Source organism: Dermacentor albipictus, chromosome 1 (assembly GCF_038994185.2).
Source record: "Dermacentor albipictus isolate Rhodes 1998 colony chromosome 1, USDA_Dalb.pri_finalv2, whole genome shotgun sequence".
Classification (NCBI taxonomy): domain Eukaryota; kingdom Metazoa; phylum Arthropoda; class Arachnida; order Ixodida; family Ixodidae; genus Dermacentor; species Dermacentor albipictus.
In genome coordinates, this window is record NC_091821.1 from 36,960,705 (window position 1) to 36,981,505 (window position 20,801).

Below are 20,801 nucleotides of genomic sequence, written 5' to 3' on the forward strand. Positions count from 1 at the left end.
TGTACGCATACAAGAAATACGGCGGTGCAAAAACTTACTGCTTGCTCACGAATATACTGGCCTACTTGCGCAACTCATCCACCGTGGCGACTAGTAATTCCAGAAATAGTCACTTCAATTCCTGGAGTAGGTCGCAAATGTAATATGCCCGTAGTTGCGATAAAGCAATTAACTTTATCAGATCTTTACACGAAGTACGTAGATCGCATTCACGTGTATACCGATGGATCATGTTGGACACAAAGCTCCACATTTGCGTTTTATATACCTGCTTACCAAGTCACTGAGCACGTGCTGGTGGGCGAGTTGGTTATACATGATTACAACGAAGGCGCCAAATAAAACAACGGACGAATGAAGGCGACACAAGACAACCACGTAGGCCAACTACGGCGCCTACGTGGTTGTCCCATGTCACCTTCCTTCGTCAGTTGTTTTATTTGGCGCCTTCGTTGTAATCATGCATACGAAGAGAAAAGAGCTGATCAACTTTGCCAATTTACAACGTTCACAACGGCAGAACTTTACGCAATGATTTCTGCTTTACGTTACATATGTAAGTAGTCAGAACCACTTCGCTGGGTAATTCTGAGTGACTCACAAGCCTCATTGCTTTGCTTAAATGAAATCAGCTTAAGAAAAGCAAACAGCACATTGACATATGGAATACAGAAGACATACGCCATAGCGAAAGATCTGCGACACGACGTAACTTTCCAGTGGATTTCGAGTCACTGTGAAATCATAGCAAATGTAACAGCTGATCACATGGCACATGCAGCACATCAAGAGAATTAATTAGCACTACTTCCTCTAGCGGCGAGTGATGCGCGATGTCTATTGAACAAACTATGCGGCAGATTGTCCAAGGAAACTTGGTTCATAAATGATGCACAGAACTCTCAATTATATAATACAGATCCTGGAAAAGAATTCAATATTCCGTTTAAAATTAGTCGATCTGTTGAAACAACACTTCATGGGCTTTGACTAGGCACTGCCTCTACTAAAAGCTTCCTGTATAGAAAAGGAAAAACTAACTGTGCTACATGCTCGTGTGAAGAGGCTGAAGAAGATATGGAACACATTCTTCTACACTGTGAAAATCACGATGATCCCCGCAAGAATCTCTCTAAAGAACTACATGGCTTGGATAGACGGCCACCATCATTAGGAAAAATTTTCGGTCCATGGCCAACAGCCAAAGTTCAAAGAATCACTGCGCGCGCCTTAGTACAATTTTTGGAGGAATCAAAAATATAACAGAAATACTAAGTCATACAACAGTTATTGCTCGCATTGTTATTATTAATAGGCACCCTTAATTACATGTTCTTTGTGCTTTCGCGTTCATATAGCAGTTGTATTTGTTGCATTTATAGTGCGGCATTCAAGTGCCCAACATCTTTTGTGTGAACATCTTGGTTTTGTGAACATTTATGCGGCGTGAACTCATGTGTTGCGTGTGAACATTTCGGTTTTGTGAGTACTTATGCTATGTGAAGTCTTCTGTTGCGCGAACATTTATTGATATTGCACGTGAATGTTCGTTCATGTGTTTATTTGTACACTTTGGTGATTGTTCAGAACTTTCCGACGATAACTATCACGTAAGAGAATAGAACTAGCCGCCGCCACACATAGGCATCAACCTCTCCTAAAATACATTTATTAAAGAAAAAGAAGTGAAAGGCAGAGAAGTTCACCAGATTAAGTTTCTGGTTGCCTACTCTGCACAGGGGGATGGGGAAACGGCAGAAAAAATGAGAAAACAAGAGAAGCTTTAAAAAAATGAACGCATCTATTCGCAGATTATATAGTTCCTAAATGAGTCCCGCTTCATCTCAACAGCACATTAGCACTTTTAAAGCACTTCGGGTCGATTTCGGCTGCTACCAGGGTTCAAGAATATGGGCTTCCGAAAGAGGACGGTTGCCGGTCTTGTCAAGCGTGGTGCTGAGGACTTTTCTTAGAGCATTGAAATCACGACAATCACACAGAAGGTGCTCTACCGCCTATTTGCACCCGAAAGCTTCACATTCTGTACTTGTGGCCATTTCTATGACGTAGGAGTACGCATTAATAAAAGCTGCTCCAAACTATAGGCGAAAAATTAGAGTTGCCTCCCGTCGTGGTAAGCTATGTGGAAGGCGGAGCTTCAGATGAGGAGCCAGGGAACAGAGTTGCTGGTTTTTAGATTCAGCCGAATCGCATTGGGCCAACGTAAGCTTGCGAGCAATAAGCTTTGCCGCTCCGTCTGTTCTTGACGTCGGCATAGCGATGCAATAGCCACTGTTATGTAAAAATTAAATTATATTGTAGGGTTTTACGTGCCGAAACCACTTTCTGATTATGAGGCACGCCGTAGGGGAGGACTCCGGAAATTTCGACCACCTGGAGATCTTTAACGTGCACCTAAATCTAAATACACGGGTGTTTTCGCATTTCGCCGCCATCGAAATGCGGCCGCCGTGGCCGGGCTTCGATCCCGCGACCTCATGCTAGGCAGCCGAACACCATAGTCACTGAGCAACCACGGCGGGTCACTGTTATGTGAAGATCGAGCAGTTGCGTCTGCTTGTTCCTTTGAAAGGATACCCGACTGACTTGACAACCATGGAAATTCGAAGCCATGTGCTTTCTCAACTGCCCGATGGTAAATTTCTCGTGTGTCAGCGACAAGTCGTTCGTGGGGTCCACGGCGTAACGCAGAGAGCAAACTCTGGATGGCGACTTTAGAATCGTAGAAGATTAGTCATTTCTGGGACGTTTAAACACACGCACAACTATGCAGACATTGCGAGGATGGAAAAGCTGCTCATTCACCGTTGCTGTCGGAACTCAGGACCTTTGGCTAACATTGGTCAAACACGTTGGTGAAACTTGACCATGTATTCGGTAAAGTGGCCGTGTTCAACTTTGAACATCGGAGACAATTGAAAGCTAGCCACATTGGGTAAGCAGAAGGTTCAGTGTTGGTGTTTTTTTTTCCTTGCCACTACGCAGGTCAAAACAGGCAAGAGCAGGTCACGTGTACACAATCGTGTACACTACGACTGCGCGAGCCACTCGCGATTCGCTCTCGAAGTGCGAGTGGCCCACCGCACAGAATTTGCCTGGACGTCTCATCCTCGTTATGCCCAGCGTTCGCTCAGCCTTCCAGTCTAGCTGCTGCTTTGCGAACACCCCGCCACAAACGCTGCGCGGTTGCCTGTCTTCGAATACGCAGCTGTTCACCTTTTCATGTCAGTTCCACCCGACGTCCCTCTGCCGCTGCCCCACCGTTCTCCTCTCCCTGCGCTCATGTGCTCGCAGCGCGGTTACAACCTGCCGCAACTTTCCGACTTTCTTCCGCCTCCACTCCAGTGTTGCCAATTACAAATGAAAATACCCCTTAGTCGAGGCCGCGACAAACTTTAAAATCCGGGTTACGAGCACCAAAAATAATCGAAAAACCGGTTAAATACAGGCAAGCAAAATCACGATCTGTATATGTTTCATTGCGTATATGTAGAACGCGGTTGAAAAAGAACTTCACTTGAAAAAAAAATTTTTGTCCGTAATAACATAAATATATAAATTCTTACGTTTATTAAGCCCATTTTTTGTGAGACTATAGCGCGGAAATGTGTTGTGAAAATTAATCACAAAAAATATGGCTTCATGAACTGTAATCACTGGCTGAAAAGCAGGTTAAACTAACGAGTGGTGATTAAAATGATGGAAAAATTTCCTCTCTTTCATCTTGGTGTGGTCGCCCGTCCTCAGTGTATATTTGTTGGCTGGCATAGCTGGGTCTAGGGTCGGAGCCATCGCTGACTCCATAGGCCTCCATCGCACCGATCTTGCGAGCTACGTGCTCGGGCAGCGTGTAACTGAAGCAGCATTTATAATTTCTTGGGAGACCACCCGCACAGTAAAGATGTCACTTGTCAGCTCAGCAGAAATTTTCTTTCTTAACTTAGCTTTAATCATGTTTAGCTGGCTGAAAACATGCTCAATTCCTCTCACTTCCAAAGGGCCATGGATAAGCGACATGTTTGTGACACATGAAGCAGGAATTCTTAAAAAAAAAATAAGTTTTTGTACGGCCAAAAAAGAAGCAAGCATTACATGAAAACCCCTAAAAGAAAACCGTCGCACGCAAAAGAACGAATGTTCCCGCTAGGAAGCACCGAAAGACGCTAAATTTAGCGGGAAAACCACTAGATTGTCAACATTGCTCCCTTTTCGTCGCAGGCTGGCACTGTCTCAACTCCGGGGGGGGACGTCATTTTTGCTTGTAGCGAATAGCGGCTCTGCAAATAAAGAAATATCGGTGTTTAAATGTTCGTTCTAGAAATTAAAAATTGGTAACGATACCGAGACGTGCCGCTCAATACGTTACACGTGCACACGCAGGGACACGACACGACGTCAGCAGCCATATCTTGGTGCATCTACTTGCTGGGCCACAGTCTAGAAGCACAGAAGAAGGTACAGGACGAGATGGACCTCATATTCGCCTGCGACCGAGACCGCTATGCCACCGTAGCTGATCTCAAGGACATGAAGTTCCTAGAATGCTGCATCAAGGTACTCTGCTGCACCCAGGTGTTTCCAGTCTCCTTTGAAATGCGTAGAACTGAGCTGCGACGTGATGGTATCTCACATTTTAATTATTTTTTTCTGTCCCGCTAAACTCGAGGACGCGAGCGCCCACACGAATGAAACTAACTATAAACACTCGGCCTAGAAATGGAAGTACAAAACATGGTAATTTGCTATAGCGGAGAGGAACAGGCGCTCAAGCAAGCAAGCAAGCAAGCGCGCACACACACAAACACACACCGGCCCTTATGCTACCGTATGAACATATACGAGTGTTTGAGGACGGAGTGAGAGGGGAAAACTAGGGGTAGTGATATGCCTCCGCATATGGGCAACATTCATATGATGAGGAATTGCCACAGCAGTCTTAACTTGTCATTAAATACAGCTGTGTTTGATTCTTCGAAGTTCTTTGATCAAGGCCATATTGGTGTTTGTTGAAGACCGCAGAATGGAGAGCGTCACCGCCCTGCCCCCCCTTTCGTTCTAAAATTTTTTTTGGTGGCCATATATATGTTGTACATATGTATGTTGTACCTATGTACCGTATGTAAATGGTGTGCCGGAAAACCCGACTACACTCTACCCCCTCTAACCACCGCCCCTCCCCCCTTTTGCCTGCACAATTTTTCCTCGTTTGACAAAGTTATGGATACCACACTGATATCTTGTGCTTGCTGCGCTCGTATATGCGACGGTATCTCCTGAGATATCTTGCATCTTATATATAAACTATACTTCATTTTTATTTTTTATTTTACAGGAGAGTCTTCGATTGTTTCCTTCAGTGCCTATAATCGGCCGAGAGATATACAAAGAGTTCTGCATAAGTAAGTCCTTTCTTTTGTTTTTTCCTGATCTTACACAACTTCCAGTCGAGTTTTGTAACAACCACCTGGAAGTATGACTTTCCTGTGTTTCCAGGGCACATCGGTTGGGCCGCTTCGCACCGGGAAAAGTGAAGCCTATAATAGCTAAATTTTCCAATGACAAAGAATTAAAGCCCGTGCTAAACCGTGGGTATAGGTTGAAAAGCACAGAATTTGGCATGTTGCGTGATTACTCAGAAGCAGCACGAGATAACCTACGAAAGCTGTGGCAGTTTTTTTTAAGAAACAAAGAAATATAGTGACCGTGTTCGCCTAGTTTTTTTATAAGCTCTTGGTCAACGGCGACACATGTATTTGGAACACGGAAGTAAACTGTGTAGTGCGTGTGTCGCAGCATGTATCGGAATGAGAAGTCAAACCTTTATCGTCTGCAAATGTGGGAACTAGACAGCCTTTGCAACCACATACCCATAAGACTTCTACGAACATGTCATTTTTATACACTTACATTCGAAGTGTGATGTCGAGAAACGTGTCCCCTTCATCGCTCATTGATTCATACTCGGCATCTCTGGTTGTACCAGAAGGGAGACGTGGCTAAACGATACCATCTCCGATAACAAAATTTTGCTTTCCACATCTGCACACATTTTTGGTAGTGATCGAGGCAACCGTAGATGAGGTGGCATGCTCATAGCTTTAAGAAAGGAATTCCTTGCGGTATCCAATTGTCATTCATTCATTCCTAGAGCCCGCTTTTAATTCCACTTAAATTTTCAAGCAGATATGTTATCATACGTGTGGTCCACCGCTTTCCAGATAAGAATGATGCATTTTCAAGTAAGTTTCGAAGGGTTCTAAATGAAGTGCGCGTGCTTCTTCCACGTTCTATTCACATCATAGGCGGTGATTTTAATTTCCCCGCTATTAACTGGACAGCTGAATCTGTTGCAGCTGCTCACACTGATGATTTCCTTCATGAATGTCTAGACTACACGTTATCTTAACTCGTTACTTTCCTAACCCGTTCACCATGCACGTCGGCCAGTATTCCAGATCTCAACTTGACGAGTAATCCTCTAATCGGTTCCGATATCACTCACCTTGACGGTCTGTGTGCTCACGCATTTATAACAGGCCAGCGTAACTACACGATAACAAAACATTAAAAATACAATATGGAGTTTTACGTGCCAAAACCACTTTCTGATTATGAGGCACGCCGTAGTGGAGGACTCCGGAAATTTCGATCACCTGGGGTTGTTTAACGTGCACCTAAATTTAGGTACACGGATGTTTTCGCATTTCGCCCTCATCGAAATGCGGCCGCCGTGGCCGGGATTCGGTCCCGCGACTTCATGTTCAACATCCCAACACCAGAGCCACTGAGCAACCGCGGCGGGTTACACGATAACAAAGAAAAATGACTCAACTAAACCCACTAGACACTACAGTAAATAAGGCCAACGTTACAGGGATTAACTTTGAATTATTCACCTTCGCAGACACCTTCATGGATACATATTCCACTCGAAATATTGAAGTGAATTGAGTTATGTTTAGAGGCACCTTTGGAAATATTATCAAACCATGCGTCCTTGTTTTTAGCATTAGATACAATAATACTACTCCTTGATTCAATAAACGCTTGCAGCGCCTCAACAATAAGAAGAAACGGCTTTACAGAACGGCGAATAAAGTAGACAAAGATTCCGAGACATGGTAAGTATATAAAATATGCGACAATGAATACCCATTGCTACATAAATGCAAAGGTTGGCACTTCTAAGTCTTGATTTAGTATCCTTAAATACGAATAACCCTGGACGATTCTGGCACATAATAAGTCGTTGTTCTCAGCCTGGCGTAATCCTAACTAATTCTACGTAGTTCCCGAGTTACAGTGTGCACAGTTACGAAGTGACGCGTTTTGTTCAGTCTTCACCTGCGAAAAGGTCGCTACATGCCTTGATTTGCCCGCACGATCCGACATCAGCATGTCTGAAATCGTTATTAAAGAGTCGGGCATTCTTACTTTACTAAACACACAAAAAGGTTCAAGTGAATCGGATTACAACGGATTTAATAGCAAGCTTCTCAATAATGCGTCACACTGTCTCTCTCGGGTAGTGTCCGCCATATTCACGCAACACCTTTCCACTGGTTCTATTTCTCAAGACTGGCGAGTAGGTAAGATCATCCCAATTTATAAATCAGGCGGACGTTTCTCACCCCTTAACTACCGACCACTGTGATTCACCAGCACAACTTGCAAATTTATGGAACACATTGTTCATTCGCAAGTCACCAACTATCTCGATGATAACAGTTTAATATTTGAATGCCAGGTCGACTTTAGAAAATGCTGCTCTTGTGACACAGCTCGCTGGAGTTGACGACATGCATTCATTTATTGAAACCGGATTCCAGGTTGACGCAATATTCCTAGATTTCGCCGAAGTTTTCGATCGTGAGCCTCATTCAAGACACCTGGCTAAACTTTCAGGAGTTAACATTCATCCCCATGTTTTATGGTGGATAACTGATTGCTTATCATCTAGACTACAGTACACCTCTGCTAACACTTCTTATTCAACCTTTCGTCAAAGGACCAGCCTTGGTTGCTTAGTGGCTATGGCGTTGTGCTGCTAAGCACGTGGTCGCGGGATCGAATCCCGGCCACGGGGGCGACATTTCGATGGGGGCGAAATGCGAAAACACCTGTGCACATAGATTTAGGTGCACGGTAAAGCACGCCAGGTGGTCCAAATTTCCAGAGTCCCCCACTACAGCGTGCATCATAATCAGATCGGCGCTTTGGCACGTAAAACCCGATAATATTTTTTAACCTTTCCTCACATCACGACCGGAGTGTCTCAGAAGAGCGTGTCTGTACCGTTACTTTTCCTTGTGTATATTAATGACTTGCCTAAGGTTGTTTATTCCCGCATTAAACTTTTTGCGGATGATTGTGTACTTTATCGTAACATATCTTGTGATAACGATCATGTAGCTCTTCAAAATGAGTTAGACGCAGTTAACATATGGTGTAAGTCATGGTTAATGCTCCTAAATCTTTTATGTGTGTATTTTACCAACCCAGCCTTCCGAGTCTCCAGTTCGTATCATTTATAAATCAGCAGTGTGCAACTCCTTTCAACCTATAGATAACTAGGTGTTTATTTACATTAAGACTAAAGTGTTACCGTCACATTTACTCCACCCTGGCAGTTGCTAATCATTCTTTGGGCACCATCACATGCAACCTAAAGCACGCTCCTGTAAACATACGTAAACTTACTTGCACTCCACTAATCTGCCCGAAGCTCGAATACGCATGTGGAATGGGGGATCTGGGTCAGGCATACATCGTCAACGACATAATATCTGTTCAAAACCGGGATACTCACTTCATCCTCTCTGACTATTCATCCTACACTAGCGTTTAATCATTAAAAGCTCGTGCCGATTTATAGGCGCTATCTCTTCGCCGCAAACCAAAACATCTTTGCCTCCTTCACAAACTTTATCACCTTGCTTCTCGTCACTAAGATTGCTTTCAGTCACCGCTGTCATCTTTACACGCCGGCATCACGTCTTCGAAATCAAGCGCATCGCCTGCCACACGTTAGATTATACACATTCTTTGATGCCCCGCACCATCATTGAACATAACGGCTTGCCCTCTGTAATTGCCACTGAAACTGACCCTGTAAACTTTCACAACATGCTACGCTCTGTCATTTAGTTGCCTTTTGCTAGTGTTTTGTTTGTTGTGAGTTACTATTGAATACTTTTTTTAATACCGTACACTATGTGAGCATCCATATTTCCCCCCATATGATTGTGCACCGTGCATTACATTTTTTGTTTTTTTTGTATATTTTACATTTTCTTTATTATTAGCTAAACTGTGTTAGCATACTTTTGTTCTATACTTCATCATATTGCTTCTTGCGACTACTTCTTTGTAATCGCTTTTATGTTTGTACTGCCGCCTTCCCGCCTCCCCTGCCCTTTTTCGTATAACCCTCGGCTCAGGTCCTTTAGGCGTACTTAGAATAAATTAATAGCCATAGAAAAGTGGCCAAAGAACAGAGGTACATTCGCCAGCGATGAGATTGACGTCACCACCGTAAAAGCCGAATAGTCCACGACCTTTACGCTAAATGAACAAAGGAACTACTTCTGAGCAAAGAATAAAATATAGGAGGTGCTATATCGTGTAAATATTGATCCAATGCAAGTTACACACTATTTGCTCTTTGCGGAAGATATACCTACAGCCATGTTCAATTTCAAACCTAACATAGAAAAAGCATTCAAGCATCAATTATTCCACAAGGCCCATTCGCTGGAACACATTGATCCATAAAGGAGTTTCAAACACAGTAGCCAGGTAACAAGACAATAAAAGCAACAAGATGACAGATATATTCAGGAGTGAAAATTACTTGGAAGGAAATTGGGACACACGGTCGCCAACGAGCACCACCGAGCTCAACCTACCCGTTCCCATGCCACCTTAGGCGCGTTGCTAAGAGCCTGTGAGGCCGTGCAAAGTTTAGCGATGGCTGGCAGCCTTCGGCGCCAGAGAAATTCATCACTGAGGAATAAGGTGGCGCTTACGCAAATAAACATGCGCGGACACGCCTCACAGGGGAGCGATACGCTACGGCGGCCAGGCTGATCAGTTGCTTTAAGGCGCGCAACGGGTGTAGCAAACGCCCGGGGCATCCAAGGATGAGGTAGTTGGCTCAACACACTTGTTGGCGGCGGTCCGGCCTAATTCGTTGTGAAGTAAACTTTACTACGGGATAAGCGAGTTCCACCAAGCAGGTCTGAGTTCGAACATGACAGGTATATGCAGAAGTGTGAACTTTTTCTTGTTGAGACAACAGTTGCATGAAATCTTTTAATTTAAACAAAATTTGAAGGCACTTATGCATTTCAAAAGAAAGCGAGGGATTCCCTCTCATACTACACAGCCATAAAAAGTGTGAACAATAAGCGCAGAATGCACACTTATGCACTCCATCTTGCAAGCAAAGCATGTATTTCGGTGAGATGAGGATCGATAGAGACTCACCTATGTCGGCAATTCCTTGTGCATGGGCCTTAACTGCGTCTGCAGGCAACTGTTATTGGATTATTTAAAGATGAGCAGACCAACCTTCTTATTTCTTTCTCGTATCAGACGGTCGAGTGGTGCCGGAAGGCTCGATCGTGATCATCTTCTCGTACATGCTTCATCGAGATCCGAAGACCTTCCCGCAACCGGAAGAGTTTCGGCCTGAGCGCTTCCTGCCGGAGAACACCGTGGGAAGGCATCCATTTGCCTATGTGCCGTTTTCCGCTGGACCTCGGAATTGCATTGGTGAGTGCCCAGTTGAGCGTTTGGCTGGACCGCAGTCAAAACTCACAGTGAGCAAACATAGGTTTTCTTCACAAATGTTTCGTTGACTAAGTAATCAAGCCATTAATTATATAATTGTGAGAATAATAGAAAAGTTTGTCGCCGGCCTTCGCTGGCATGGACTAGAATAGAATTCCAGGCGAGCGAAATGGCAATATCAAGCATGCATTACTTCGAGTCTGCTATGCAGACCCTAAGAAAGAAGAGTAGCTTCTTAGCGCGCTGACGACAGATCTTCTTTAAGACAGCTTTCTATGCTGAAGTGTTACCCTGAAGGTCCTGGAGTGATCACGAAATGAAGTCAGCGCCTGTTGGTTGCCTTCCGTCAAGACCGGAGTTGATAGACGCTTGCTTAAGCCTAACGGTCCCAACGTAAGCGATGCTCAGGCAAAACAATATCCGGCCAAGCACTCCAGGCTAAACCCGCCAGCTTCAACACCACCAGTACCATAGAAGGCTGTCTTGCTCGCAGAGCATGATGGTTAAAACGGGTATATGAAGCAAATTGTTCTTTATGAGAACACAAAAGGCATAGCAAACCGAAAAAAAAACAAGGGAACTATCTACTAATAAGTGTGCGTGAGTGTTTCATTTTCTTTTTATACGTTATAATTCACACCGTTCGAATATTACAAAGTAGAGACATGGGTTATCTGACTGTACATATTAACTGCTATCGTCCATTGCTCGATGCTTCTACTACTTCTAGAAAAAAGAAAAGCTGGCAACTATTCTAGCTGTTTGACCAGAGCGGTTGCTATGTGAAAGTAAGGCAGGTTTTATTGCGAACGCTTTCAGAGAGCATGAGATTGTGTTCCTTCCTTGCCTGAGAAGTGCTGCATTTACCTCTCCATATCCTCACCTCGCAGGCCAGCGGTTCGCGCTCATGGAAGAGAAGATTGTGCTGTCCAACTTGTTCCGGCGGTTCAGCGTACGCTCGCTAGTGCCCCGCGACCAACTGCAGCTGGCTGGCGAGCTCGTGCTTCGAAACAAGACTGGCATCGAAGTCACGCTATCACCCCGACAAAACACCCACGCCGTGGAGAAACATGGATAGAGACAGAACAGTTATCACCCTGCCTTCATCATCGCGCTTTTTTTTTCTTTTCATGTTTTAGATCTGTACAGAATTATGCGTCCTAACTGTGTGTGTATGGCGGAAGGCAAGAGCCTGGGCACAAGTTTATTCATGTACTCATAGGTCTGTGATGTTGCGCAGCAGCGGGCTGATGCGCATGCGCGGTGTGGGTGTCAGAAACCCACAGTTAGAACCAAACGCACCGTGCAAGCGCTGAAATGTCCACTGTTATGTTATGTGCTCAAAGTGATGGAGTCAAAACGACTGAGCGATTAATAAGGGCGCGATCCTAGTTGCGCACTTCAGTTTCAGACATGCGTCCAGAGACATGACTATTTCTTCAGGAGAACATTTTTGAAAGCGCCCTGGCCAACGATCAGGGATCCCGCGCATGATCAGGCGTGACGAAGTCCACTCATGTTACTGCTGATTTGCAACTTTCGATCTTTCACACCCATTCACCCTTTCTCAGTGCAAGGTAACGAACCGCGCTCTAGTCTGGTTAATCTCCTTGCCTTTCCCTTATCACTCCTCTCTCTCTCTCTCTCACTCTCTCTCTCTCTCTCTCTCTCTACGGAGGAGCGGCAGCGCAAATATTTTGCTCGGCGCAACAAAGTTAGGCTCGAGGCAACTTGTACCTCAGTGAAGATAGTATGAACCATTTCTGTTGAAAGTTTAAGCGCCACTCCACGGTTGACTACAGCTCTTTGTGGATCATGCAATCCCTCTGCTGTAAACGCTTTTGCCGTTCAAGTACATGCACAATAAGAATGGCTCTCCTTCTATATTTTTGCGTGCGAGAAAAGCTTCACCACACTGACGCATGAGCGATAACATGCGGAGTGACGTTTAAGTTTCTGACACAGTCACATACTCCTTCTAAAACCCTATATACCATACTAAAATCCGAAAGGGGGCTGATAGGTGGAGTGGCTGTCAGACGCCCACAATTAGAACCAAACGCGCGGTGCAAGCGCTCAAATGTCCAAGCGCAAGTTCTGTACTCAAAGTGATGCAGTGGTGTTCCAGAAAGCCTATACACCATTCTGAAGTACTCGCTGATGAATGAAGCAGTAAATACGAGACAAACGGAGAAGGCGGCAAAGCCAAGGCTTAGTTCAGAGGACTAAAACCTCTGAGATAACTCTAGCGCTAAGTTTTCAAAGGTGGGCTCTGAAGTGTCAGTTGTCTGTACCCAAACCTACGTGCATCAGAAGCCAACGCGTTCTGCACGAGTCCTCACTGAAAGGAAAGGATGTTGGAAATTGTTGTGCAGGACATCCGCATAATTATGGTTAATCACAATCGGAAGGAGAGCAAAAGTTGCGTTCTGGAAGATTCGCACACTTGTCTCTATTCACCAGGGAGCCCAAGCCTTCAAAACGAGGCTCCAAGTATTAGGAGAGAGTACTATGTGAATGACAGACAGCTATAGACTACCACAAATTCAGGCTCTATATTGTAATAGAGTAGAAATGGAAAATGCTGGAAGAAAGAAAGGAGAAATAAACAATGAAAAGTGCCTACAGGCACAAGAAAACGCCCTACAATGCTCCTAGCTTGCAGTGCAATGCAAATACCTATAAAAGGGGCAACTACGGCCGCTGGTACGAGTCGAGACCAGCGTCCCACAGGATTAACAACTGCAGTGATTGTCCAAGCCCGCCTAACGCGGTAAGTGTGCGCATTATTTTGCGCATTGATGCAGCGACAGTGGCGAGGGATATGTACAGACAGACGAGGCTACACTCCAGGGCTACCGTATTAACTCGGATAATGCTCGCAGCTCCCCATTTTTCATCAAGCATCACAAGTGGTGAGGCTTCCGCCATTTCGTAAAGTATGTGAGTTACATGTGGGTAGCAAAATTCGGTATTGTGTGGCGCCTGCGTTGATGAACGTGTTTCGTCACCGTCTTTTGAGCCCTCAAGCGCATTCGCTGTGTATTGTATTTCTTCTGGTGGCTTCGCCGTGAGAGAAGTGGTTCTTGTGGGAAAGCAGGAAAGGCTGGCACTATCTTCTGCAACCCATGCGGGAGCACGGCTCAGCGCCAGCAGGGTGGGCGAGGTGGGATTACAAGAAAGAGAGGGTAGGAGGGAGAAAGGTAGAGGGTCGTCCCAGCAGCATCAGAGCAACCCGGCCGGGAGGGCCCAGTGGGTTCGACCGGAGGAGTAGGCTGGAGGTAAACCGTATAGGAGGTGGCCCAGTAGAAGTGAAGTAGGGGCGATATGGCAGCGAACGGTAGTGGCGACGCCGACTCTGAATAGGTTAGGCCACATTCACTTTATTTATTCGCTTAGTGAACCCAGGTTCAGTTAGCGTTTGTAAATAAAGGGACGTCGAACTTCGTCGCACGTGTGGAACCTGTGCTCTTAATACAAAGGCAAGCGCTGTTTGGAAGTAATATTTTGCTTGAGCATTCAGTGGCTGGTATGAGGGCACCATGTCCAGGTTTGACGTGCAGTCTGTTAACATTTGTATGCTCGTTGTTATGGCATAGGTGTTTGTGCCAGAAAAAGTTGCTACATCAGCACATGTTCCTCGAAAACACATGAAGTTCGAAGCGTTCCGCCTGAAGGCACTGTGGTCTAAGAATGAAAACTTATTGCCCCGTATCCGAGTGATCACCTGTGTTGCATTGACACTACCAAGCACACGCTATACCTTAGTACTACGACGCGTGTCAGTAACTGTGGCGAAGTTACTGTAAGCTGCTTCGTATCATTCATAATAAGTACCATGCCAAAAATGAAGATTATTCGGCTGTGTTATCCTGCAGAGTCGGCTGGGTTGAAGGACACAGGTTTCTTGGTGAAAGCACAGCGTAATAGACTTGTGCCCAGGTGAATTTATACTCAGCGGCTGCGCGATCGATGCGTTACGCACCTCTCTAGACGCGTTGTGATGGGTTCTAAGGTGGGCGTCCAGTTTAGCGTTATGTATTTCTCGACAGACGAAAGGCTTTAATGCTACTTGTTTGATGCACCTTTGTTCGCATACTTGAGTCAAAAGAACACTTTACGCCTTTGAAGGTGTCAAACTAACTTGCATTTGCAATGTCTTCCTTCTCTGTACATAATTCCTTTCTTCTAGTGCGGGCACCCTTAGCACTGTAGCTTAGAGACTCTTACCAGTCGAGAAATATTGTTTCTGTCGCCTACGATGTCACACTATAGTGGACCTGCGGTCACTGCACGATGTTCCCACAAGAAACGCTGAAGCGCACGACAGCACACATTGTCTAAGAAACCACCGTTCAAGCTAAAACTAGTCCACTGTTATTTATCGTCAAGTTGCATGTTTAGATAGCAATGTTCAGCTTGATTGACTAGGTAGGTATATGATCGCCTGCCACTTCGTTTGTCTGAAATAGGAACAAAAACAAGCAACGGGTTGAAACAAAAGGAAAACAGCCACTCGCTCAATGTGGCCAAGCTAAGATAGCGACTAAACCGACTGTGCTTTCTCGACAGAGACAAATCCCAGTACAAGGTCTTAACCGTGGCGAGTTTGTTCAGGCCAACTTGATAAACTTTAACATCGAACCCTTCACAACGCGTCATAAACGTCAGCGGCGACTACGTCCGCATACATCTGCCGGGCGCCTTCCAAGGGAAGCACATAGATCTGGGAATTTTATTCATGCATTGTATTTTTTTTTCATCATGCAGGAAGAACAACTCATCGTCTAGTCAACGTGCCGCGCCATACAAGTCAGGGTTTCTCGCATGCACATGTTTGAACACGTTGGGGGTTGTTTTTCCAGTTTTGTGTGCACACTGCTTTCCTTCATTACAAGCAACGCATAATCATTCTTCCCACCACCGTAAGTGCCGTGGCTATCGCGATAATTGTACGGGCGGTTGCGCGTTGTTTCTTACTCTGTATTCCGTAGAAATAGCTGATATATTCTGCCAAGAGAGCCAACGCATGTTCACTTTCAATTTCTCGTAATGACAGCCGTTGCACTGAAGTAAGTTTGTTCGAAGACGCGACCCTAAAACACAAACAAATCAAGGTCATTGAATCGCTAATGTACATTCACCACTACAATTCACAAACGATCGCGGTGTTCGCAGTGTCGTGATGTAATCATCGACAATGTATCAAGGTGGCATCTGTCATCAACGCCTCTAAAGAAAAGCGAAGAAGAACGCGATGACTAAATGAGAAATGGTGCGCCTCTTTTTTGTTGTTTTAGCGGAAAGGAATACGCAGTGATTAAGAAGAAGATGCATCCAAGGCGGAGCTAGCTCAGCAGTAGCATGGAGATTGCTGAGTACCTTGGAGCAATGTCTAAGGTACGGATGGAATGCGTTCGTCAACCATTCAAAAAACTTGTGAAGTGCACCGAAAGTCAAGCTCTTGCCTAAGGGATGACAGAACGGGATTAAAAAACCGAAAGTTTTGGGAGGCCTTTAGCGCTGATTAGAGGAAGTGTCTGCGTATTTCTTCTAGATTCACGATAGACCGAAACATGAACATGAATTGACAACAGCAATGCACGAGGAATACGGCTGTTTCAGTACAAGCTCGCTTCACATTTTGTGGGATTTTGAAACATTTTGCCGGTTACAAGCTCAACATGAGTTGCAAATTGTATTTTATAAGCTAACGCAGTTCAGTTTTCATAAACACCGTTTCGCAACCCCAATGAAGGCACTCTTACCGGCGTTTTTGATTGCTCACATTGCATTGATTTGTGTACTCTTCGCTTACTGTCTGCGGGGAGCGCTCACATCTGGTTACAATCAAAATCGTGATCTTTCTATGCAACTATTGGCAGCGCAGTTTCTGTGAAGAATTGTTTCACGAAGTCTGGCCGTCTAAGCCAGTCTTCTTTTTTTTTTTTCACCTTCACGGTTCTCATCTCTTCCCGTTCCTTCCGTTCTGCGCGCGACCCTTATTCTTCATTGTACGCTCATATCCTATACTCCCGATTCCTTTCTGTGTGGTTCTGTAATAAACATGCCCCACACCGCTATATGTTGCATTGAAGGAACAGTCCATCATATTACATCACTACCGACAACTGCCACTGCATACCCCCATCCAAACACTCCACATCGACTCCCGGTAACACGAGTCCGGTCTTGCAATCGCGTACTGCTGATAAACACGGTAGGGAAAAGTAATTAGGTCTAGGGTAAACTGCAGCTATAAAATCTTTCTACCGCCACAGCACCACGCTCTCGGAGCGGACATTGCCGTTATCTGAAGAACTTTAATTGCGATGCAGACAATGTCGTCTTCGTAGAGTACAGTACAGACTCACCTAATATGGCCTCCGAAATCCATGCACAGGCACCGCCATACACAGGCACCACGATCTGTGAGTGGACACAAAAATCCGAACAATTATCGTTGCTGTTAAAGCAAGAAGATTGACGTTACAGCATAAAGTACGAAGCTTCTTTAATGCTTTCGCTCAATTGATGTATGTACCGAAAGACGCACGCCAAGCATTGCAAGCTCAACTACATAGAATGTGCATCTCCAGAGAGGTTTTTGGCACTCCGGAGCAGATGAAATCGTTCACTTACAACGACACTAGCTATGTAAACTGCCGTGGTTGCTTGAGAGGCTATGGTATTGCGCTGCTAAGCACAAGGTCGCTGGATCTAATCCCGGCCACAGCGGCCACATTTCAACAATGGCGCGAAAGAAAAGTATACCGGCTTGGAGGAAAACCGAGGCTAGTGCTCTGAATAATGTTATGGCTTCCGAGACCTTGCCGGCGCAGCTTGATCTCAGAGGCTATAGCTCCCACCTGCAGAAGTAGAGCCTTGTTCTTTGGTTCCCAAGCCCGACCGCCAGCCCATCCCACAGGAAGCCCCCCCCCCCCCCCGTTTTCTTTGTTTTTTATATATATGAATCTTCGGGCCCTTACACTGCAGAAATAAGTGAGTGATTTTTGTTTCTTTTTAACCCACAAATTTGCAGACGTAGATTTGAAGATGACAGCATCAGTAACTACATCGACGAAACAGGAGAGATGATTAGTCGTTGCCCGTGCATGGTAAGAAAGGATCAGGAGAAAGGTTAGTGCGGCATGTAGGAAACCGGACTGTGGATTTGGGTCGCTGCGAGAAGAAATATAGGCGGGAGGCAGGAGAAAGCAGTCCCTCAAAAGAAATTGTGAAGCAAGCACAAGGGAGAGCATATATGGCGTAATTCGAGAGGAGGTGTACCATGCGTTTATTTTGCAGAATACACAGTGACTTCGCATGAGTCTTGCTTCAACAAAACGGGCGGCATGGCTTTGGACACTTAGGAGAGCATGCGGTAACGTAGCACGGACTGAATCCCAAGCATAACTGGCACACTGCAGCTGTGACTGCACTATGGACTTAGAAAGGAGTAGCTTCAGGTGACGAGGGAGCCGAAGATAAATTACGGCGCAAATGAGCATGCGAGTAAGATTCTTAATTACAAACTCAACGTTCATATTCGAATACAAGTCGTGTCGAATGTGCATCCTGGGGTATTAGGGGTAACAGCTGCCACCGGTGAGTTTTTGAGTGTTTACACAGTACGTAACTTTGAGCGAAGAATGTGCGATACGCGCTGTTTTATTCTTTAAAATGTTAAGGCTCCACTATATCACACCACGACGATAATTCATTTGTCACTTTGGTAAGTAAAAATATATTTAAATTCATTCATTAGCAAATACCAGACGTTATCAACAGCGTCTTCATTCAACGCATGATTACTTTAAATAACACTAATGCTTCACAGCCACTGACGAAGAACCAAAGTAATTAGCATACACGCATTGCGGACGGTTCGAGGACTGTATCCAGCCTAGAACGCAATTTTTTTTTCAGAACGATTTACAGCAAGGCCATATGGGGAATGAAATAAAATGAAATAAAATCTTGCAAGTCTGCTGCAGTTGCTGCACAATGCAAATGTTTCCGGAAAACAATTGTACGGTGTAGTTTTCTGTAGCATTGCCATTTGTTGGGCGTGTTGGTAAATTGAAAGCATATTTAGCGCCAGCAAACAAGGACGGAAGGGAGGTACATGGTGGTACATCTGGCTTCAGTCCCGCCCTAAAATCTTAGGCCTGATCGCTCGCTCTCCAAGGCACAGCAATGCAAACTGCTACAAAGGGGCAGACACATTTGAAATTATGTAGTAAACACCTTTACAGCCGGCTTCTTCGTAAACAGACATTGTGGCAAGAAAAAACGTGAGCCTCAAGACTACTGAACAGTTCGCAGATTGCGATCCGAATAAAGGCTAGCGAAGTCGATGACTGCCAAATGATTTAAATGCCGGACCACCCAGATCCCCAGCAATATTCGCCGCAAGACTGCGCTGTAAGAACAGTGCTCGCATTTGTTTCGCTGGAAGCAACATCTACCGAGATGCTGGCGGCGTGGCGCGGCACACTGTTGTTGCTACGACCATGTCAGAATTTGCGGGTTGAGAGGGCTTCATATTTGCCGTGCGCTTGCAGTTAGCTGCTGGCGTGAAGCAGGGAACTATGCTCCGTAATTTTCCCTAGTAAGTCGTGTCCGATCCTCCCACGACACGCACACACACCTCCCAACGACGATTTTCTCAGTTACAGAAATCAACGGGCCTTATTTAAAGCATCTAAAGGAAGAGCAAGAATGACTGTTCGTTGTCGCCGTCTCTGACTCGCGGTACTGAACCAATCAATAAGCGATGTACAAGCATAGCGTTTCATTAGGCGCTGTACAACTTGGTACAACTTTAGTACAAATTACTGCCTGGTTTTACATGGCCTCCGAGACTGCTAATCTGGCGAACGGCGACATCACCGCTCGTCCGCTAACGAGTGGAATGCAGTGCGTGCGAGCAGCACGAATTTAAAAAGACGCTCCAAAGCAGTGATAAGAAGGCGATAAGATAGCGATAAGAAGGCGATAAGAAGGCGATAAGAAGGCGATCGGGTACCGTAAGGAATGGTGCATGCCGCAACATTGAAATGGCGTATTACTCGAGTTGATCACGACACCTCTAATTTTGTAACCTCCTTGTCCCCATATGAAAGCCTGAGCGATGAATTGTTGCATGGCATTTAAGGTGGTGCAATGTTGAACCGTTAAGCGCTGCTGTATGTAGATGTTTGTTTGTCATTCAGAAGGCTCTAAAGTAATGTTTATATACTCGTCTCAATAAAAACATTTAACAATCCTTATACACAAGCGCTGTTCCATATCAGTAACGTGCGAGGAAAGTTCGGATATCATTACCTATCTGTTCGATATCAAACGTTAGTAAATGTCCGACGAGTTCCATAGCTTTTCAACAAAAAGTTTCAGTAAACACTTGCAGAACTGAAGCTACTCAACACTCAACACGTGGAAGGAGTCAACACTAGTCACACTTTGGCACCAGCCTCCATGCAGTTCCCCATGGACCCTTCAATATACAACGCTGTACATAACCGCCAATTGGGACACGCTTATTTCAGAACTAGTGCTAGGCTCAGGAGCCAGGATTACGCTTTAAGCGCTCACCGGCATTGAATTGATCATTTTTGTTAAACAACTAGGTGATTTGTGCCATGTCTCTGGTGCCTACTACTACAAATAATATTCGGCAAAAAAAAAGAACGATAAGGCAGGTAACTACTAGACTGCAACAAAAAATACACCAGCTCCATCTGAACTTACACGAGATGATACCGCGACTGCGGTATTGCAGTCGTTTATAAAACAACGCCTCAATTCCACGCTCGACCGAGGGTCTTAGCACAAAAACTGAAACGCAACCCTCATTAAATATGACACTAAATATAACGGTGCCATAGCACCGTTATATCTTGCAGATACCGAACAGTGATTGCATCAAGAACTTATCACTTAAACAACGTTCAATTGTATAATGCTCCGTACCACATTTAACG

General features: G+C 45.1%; 1 protein-coding gene across 1 annotated transcript in view; it reads left to right on the top strand.

The window, feature by feature from the left end:
• Positions 1–13,412, top strand: part of LOC135901064 (cytochrome P450 4c3-like) — a 187,420-nt gene extending 174,008 nt beyond the window's left edge. The window contains exons 8-11 of the mRNA XM_065430732.1: positions 4,402–4,575; positions 5,354–5,420; positions 10,618–10,797; positions 11,706–13,412. Coding sequence (XP_065286804.1) covers positions 4,402–4,575; positions 5,354–5,420; positions 10,618–10,797; positions 11,706–11,893 — 609 coding nt within the window. The 3' untranslated portion in view covers positions 11,894–13,412. The remainder of the gene's footprint in view (positions 1–4,401; positions 4,576–5,353; positions 5,421–10,617; positions 10,798–11,705) is intronic.
• Positions 13,413–20,801: the final 7,389 nt, after the last annotated feature.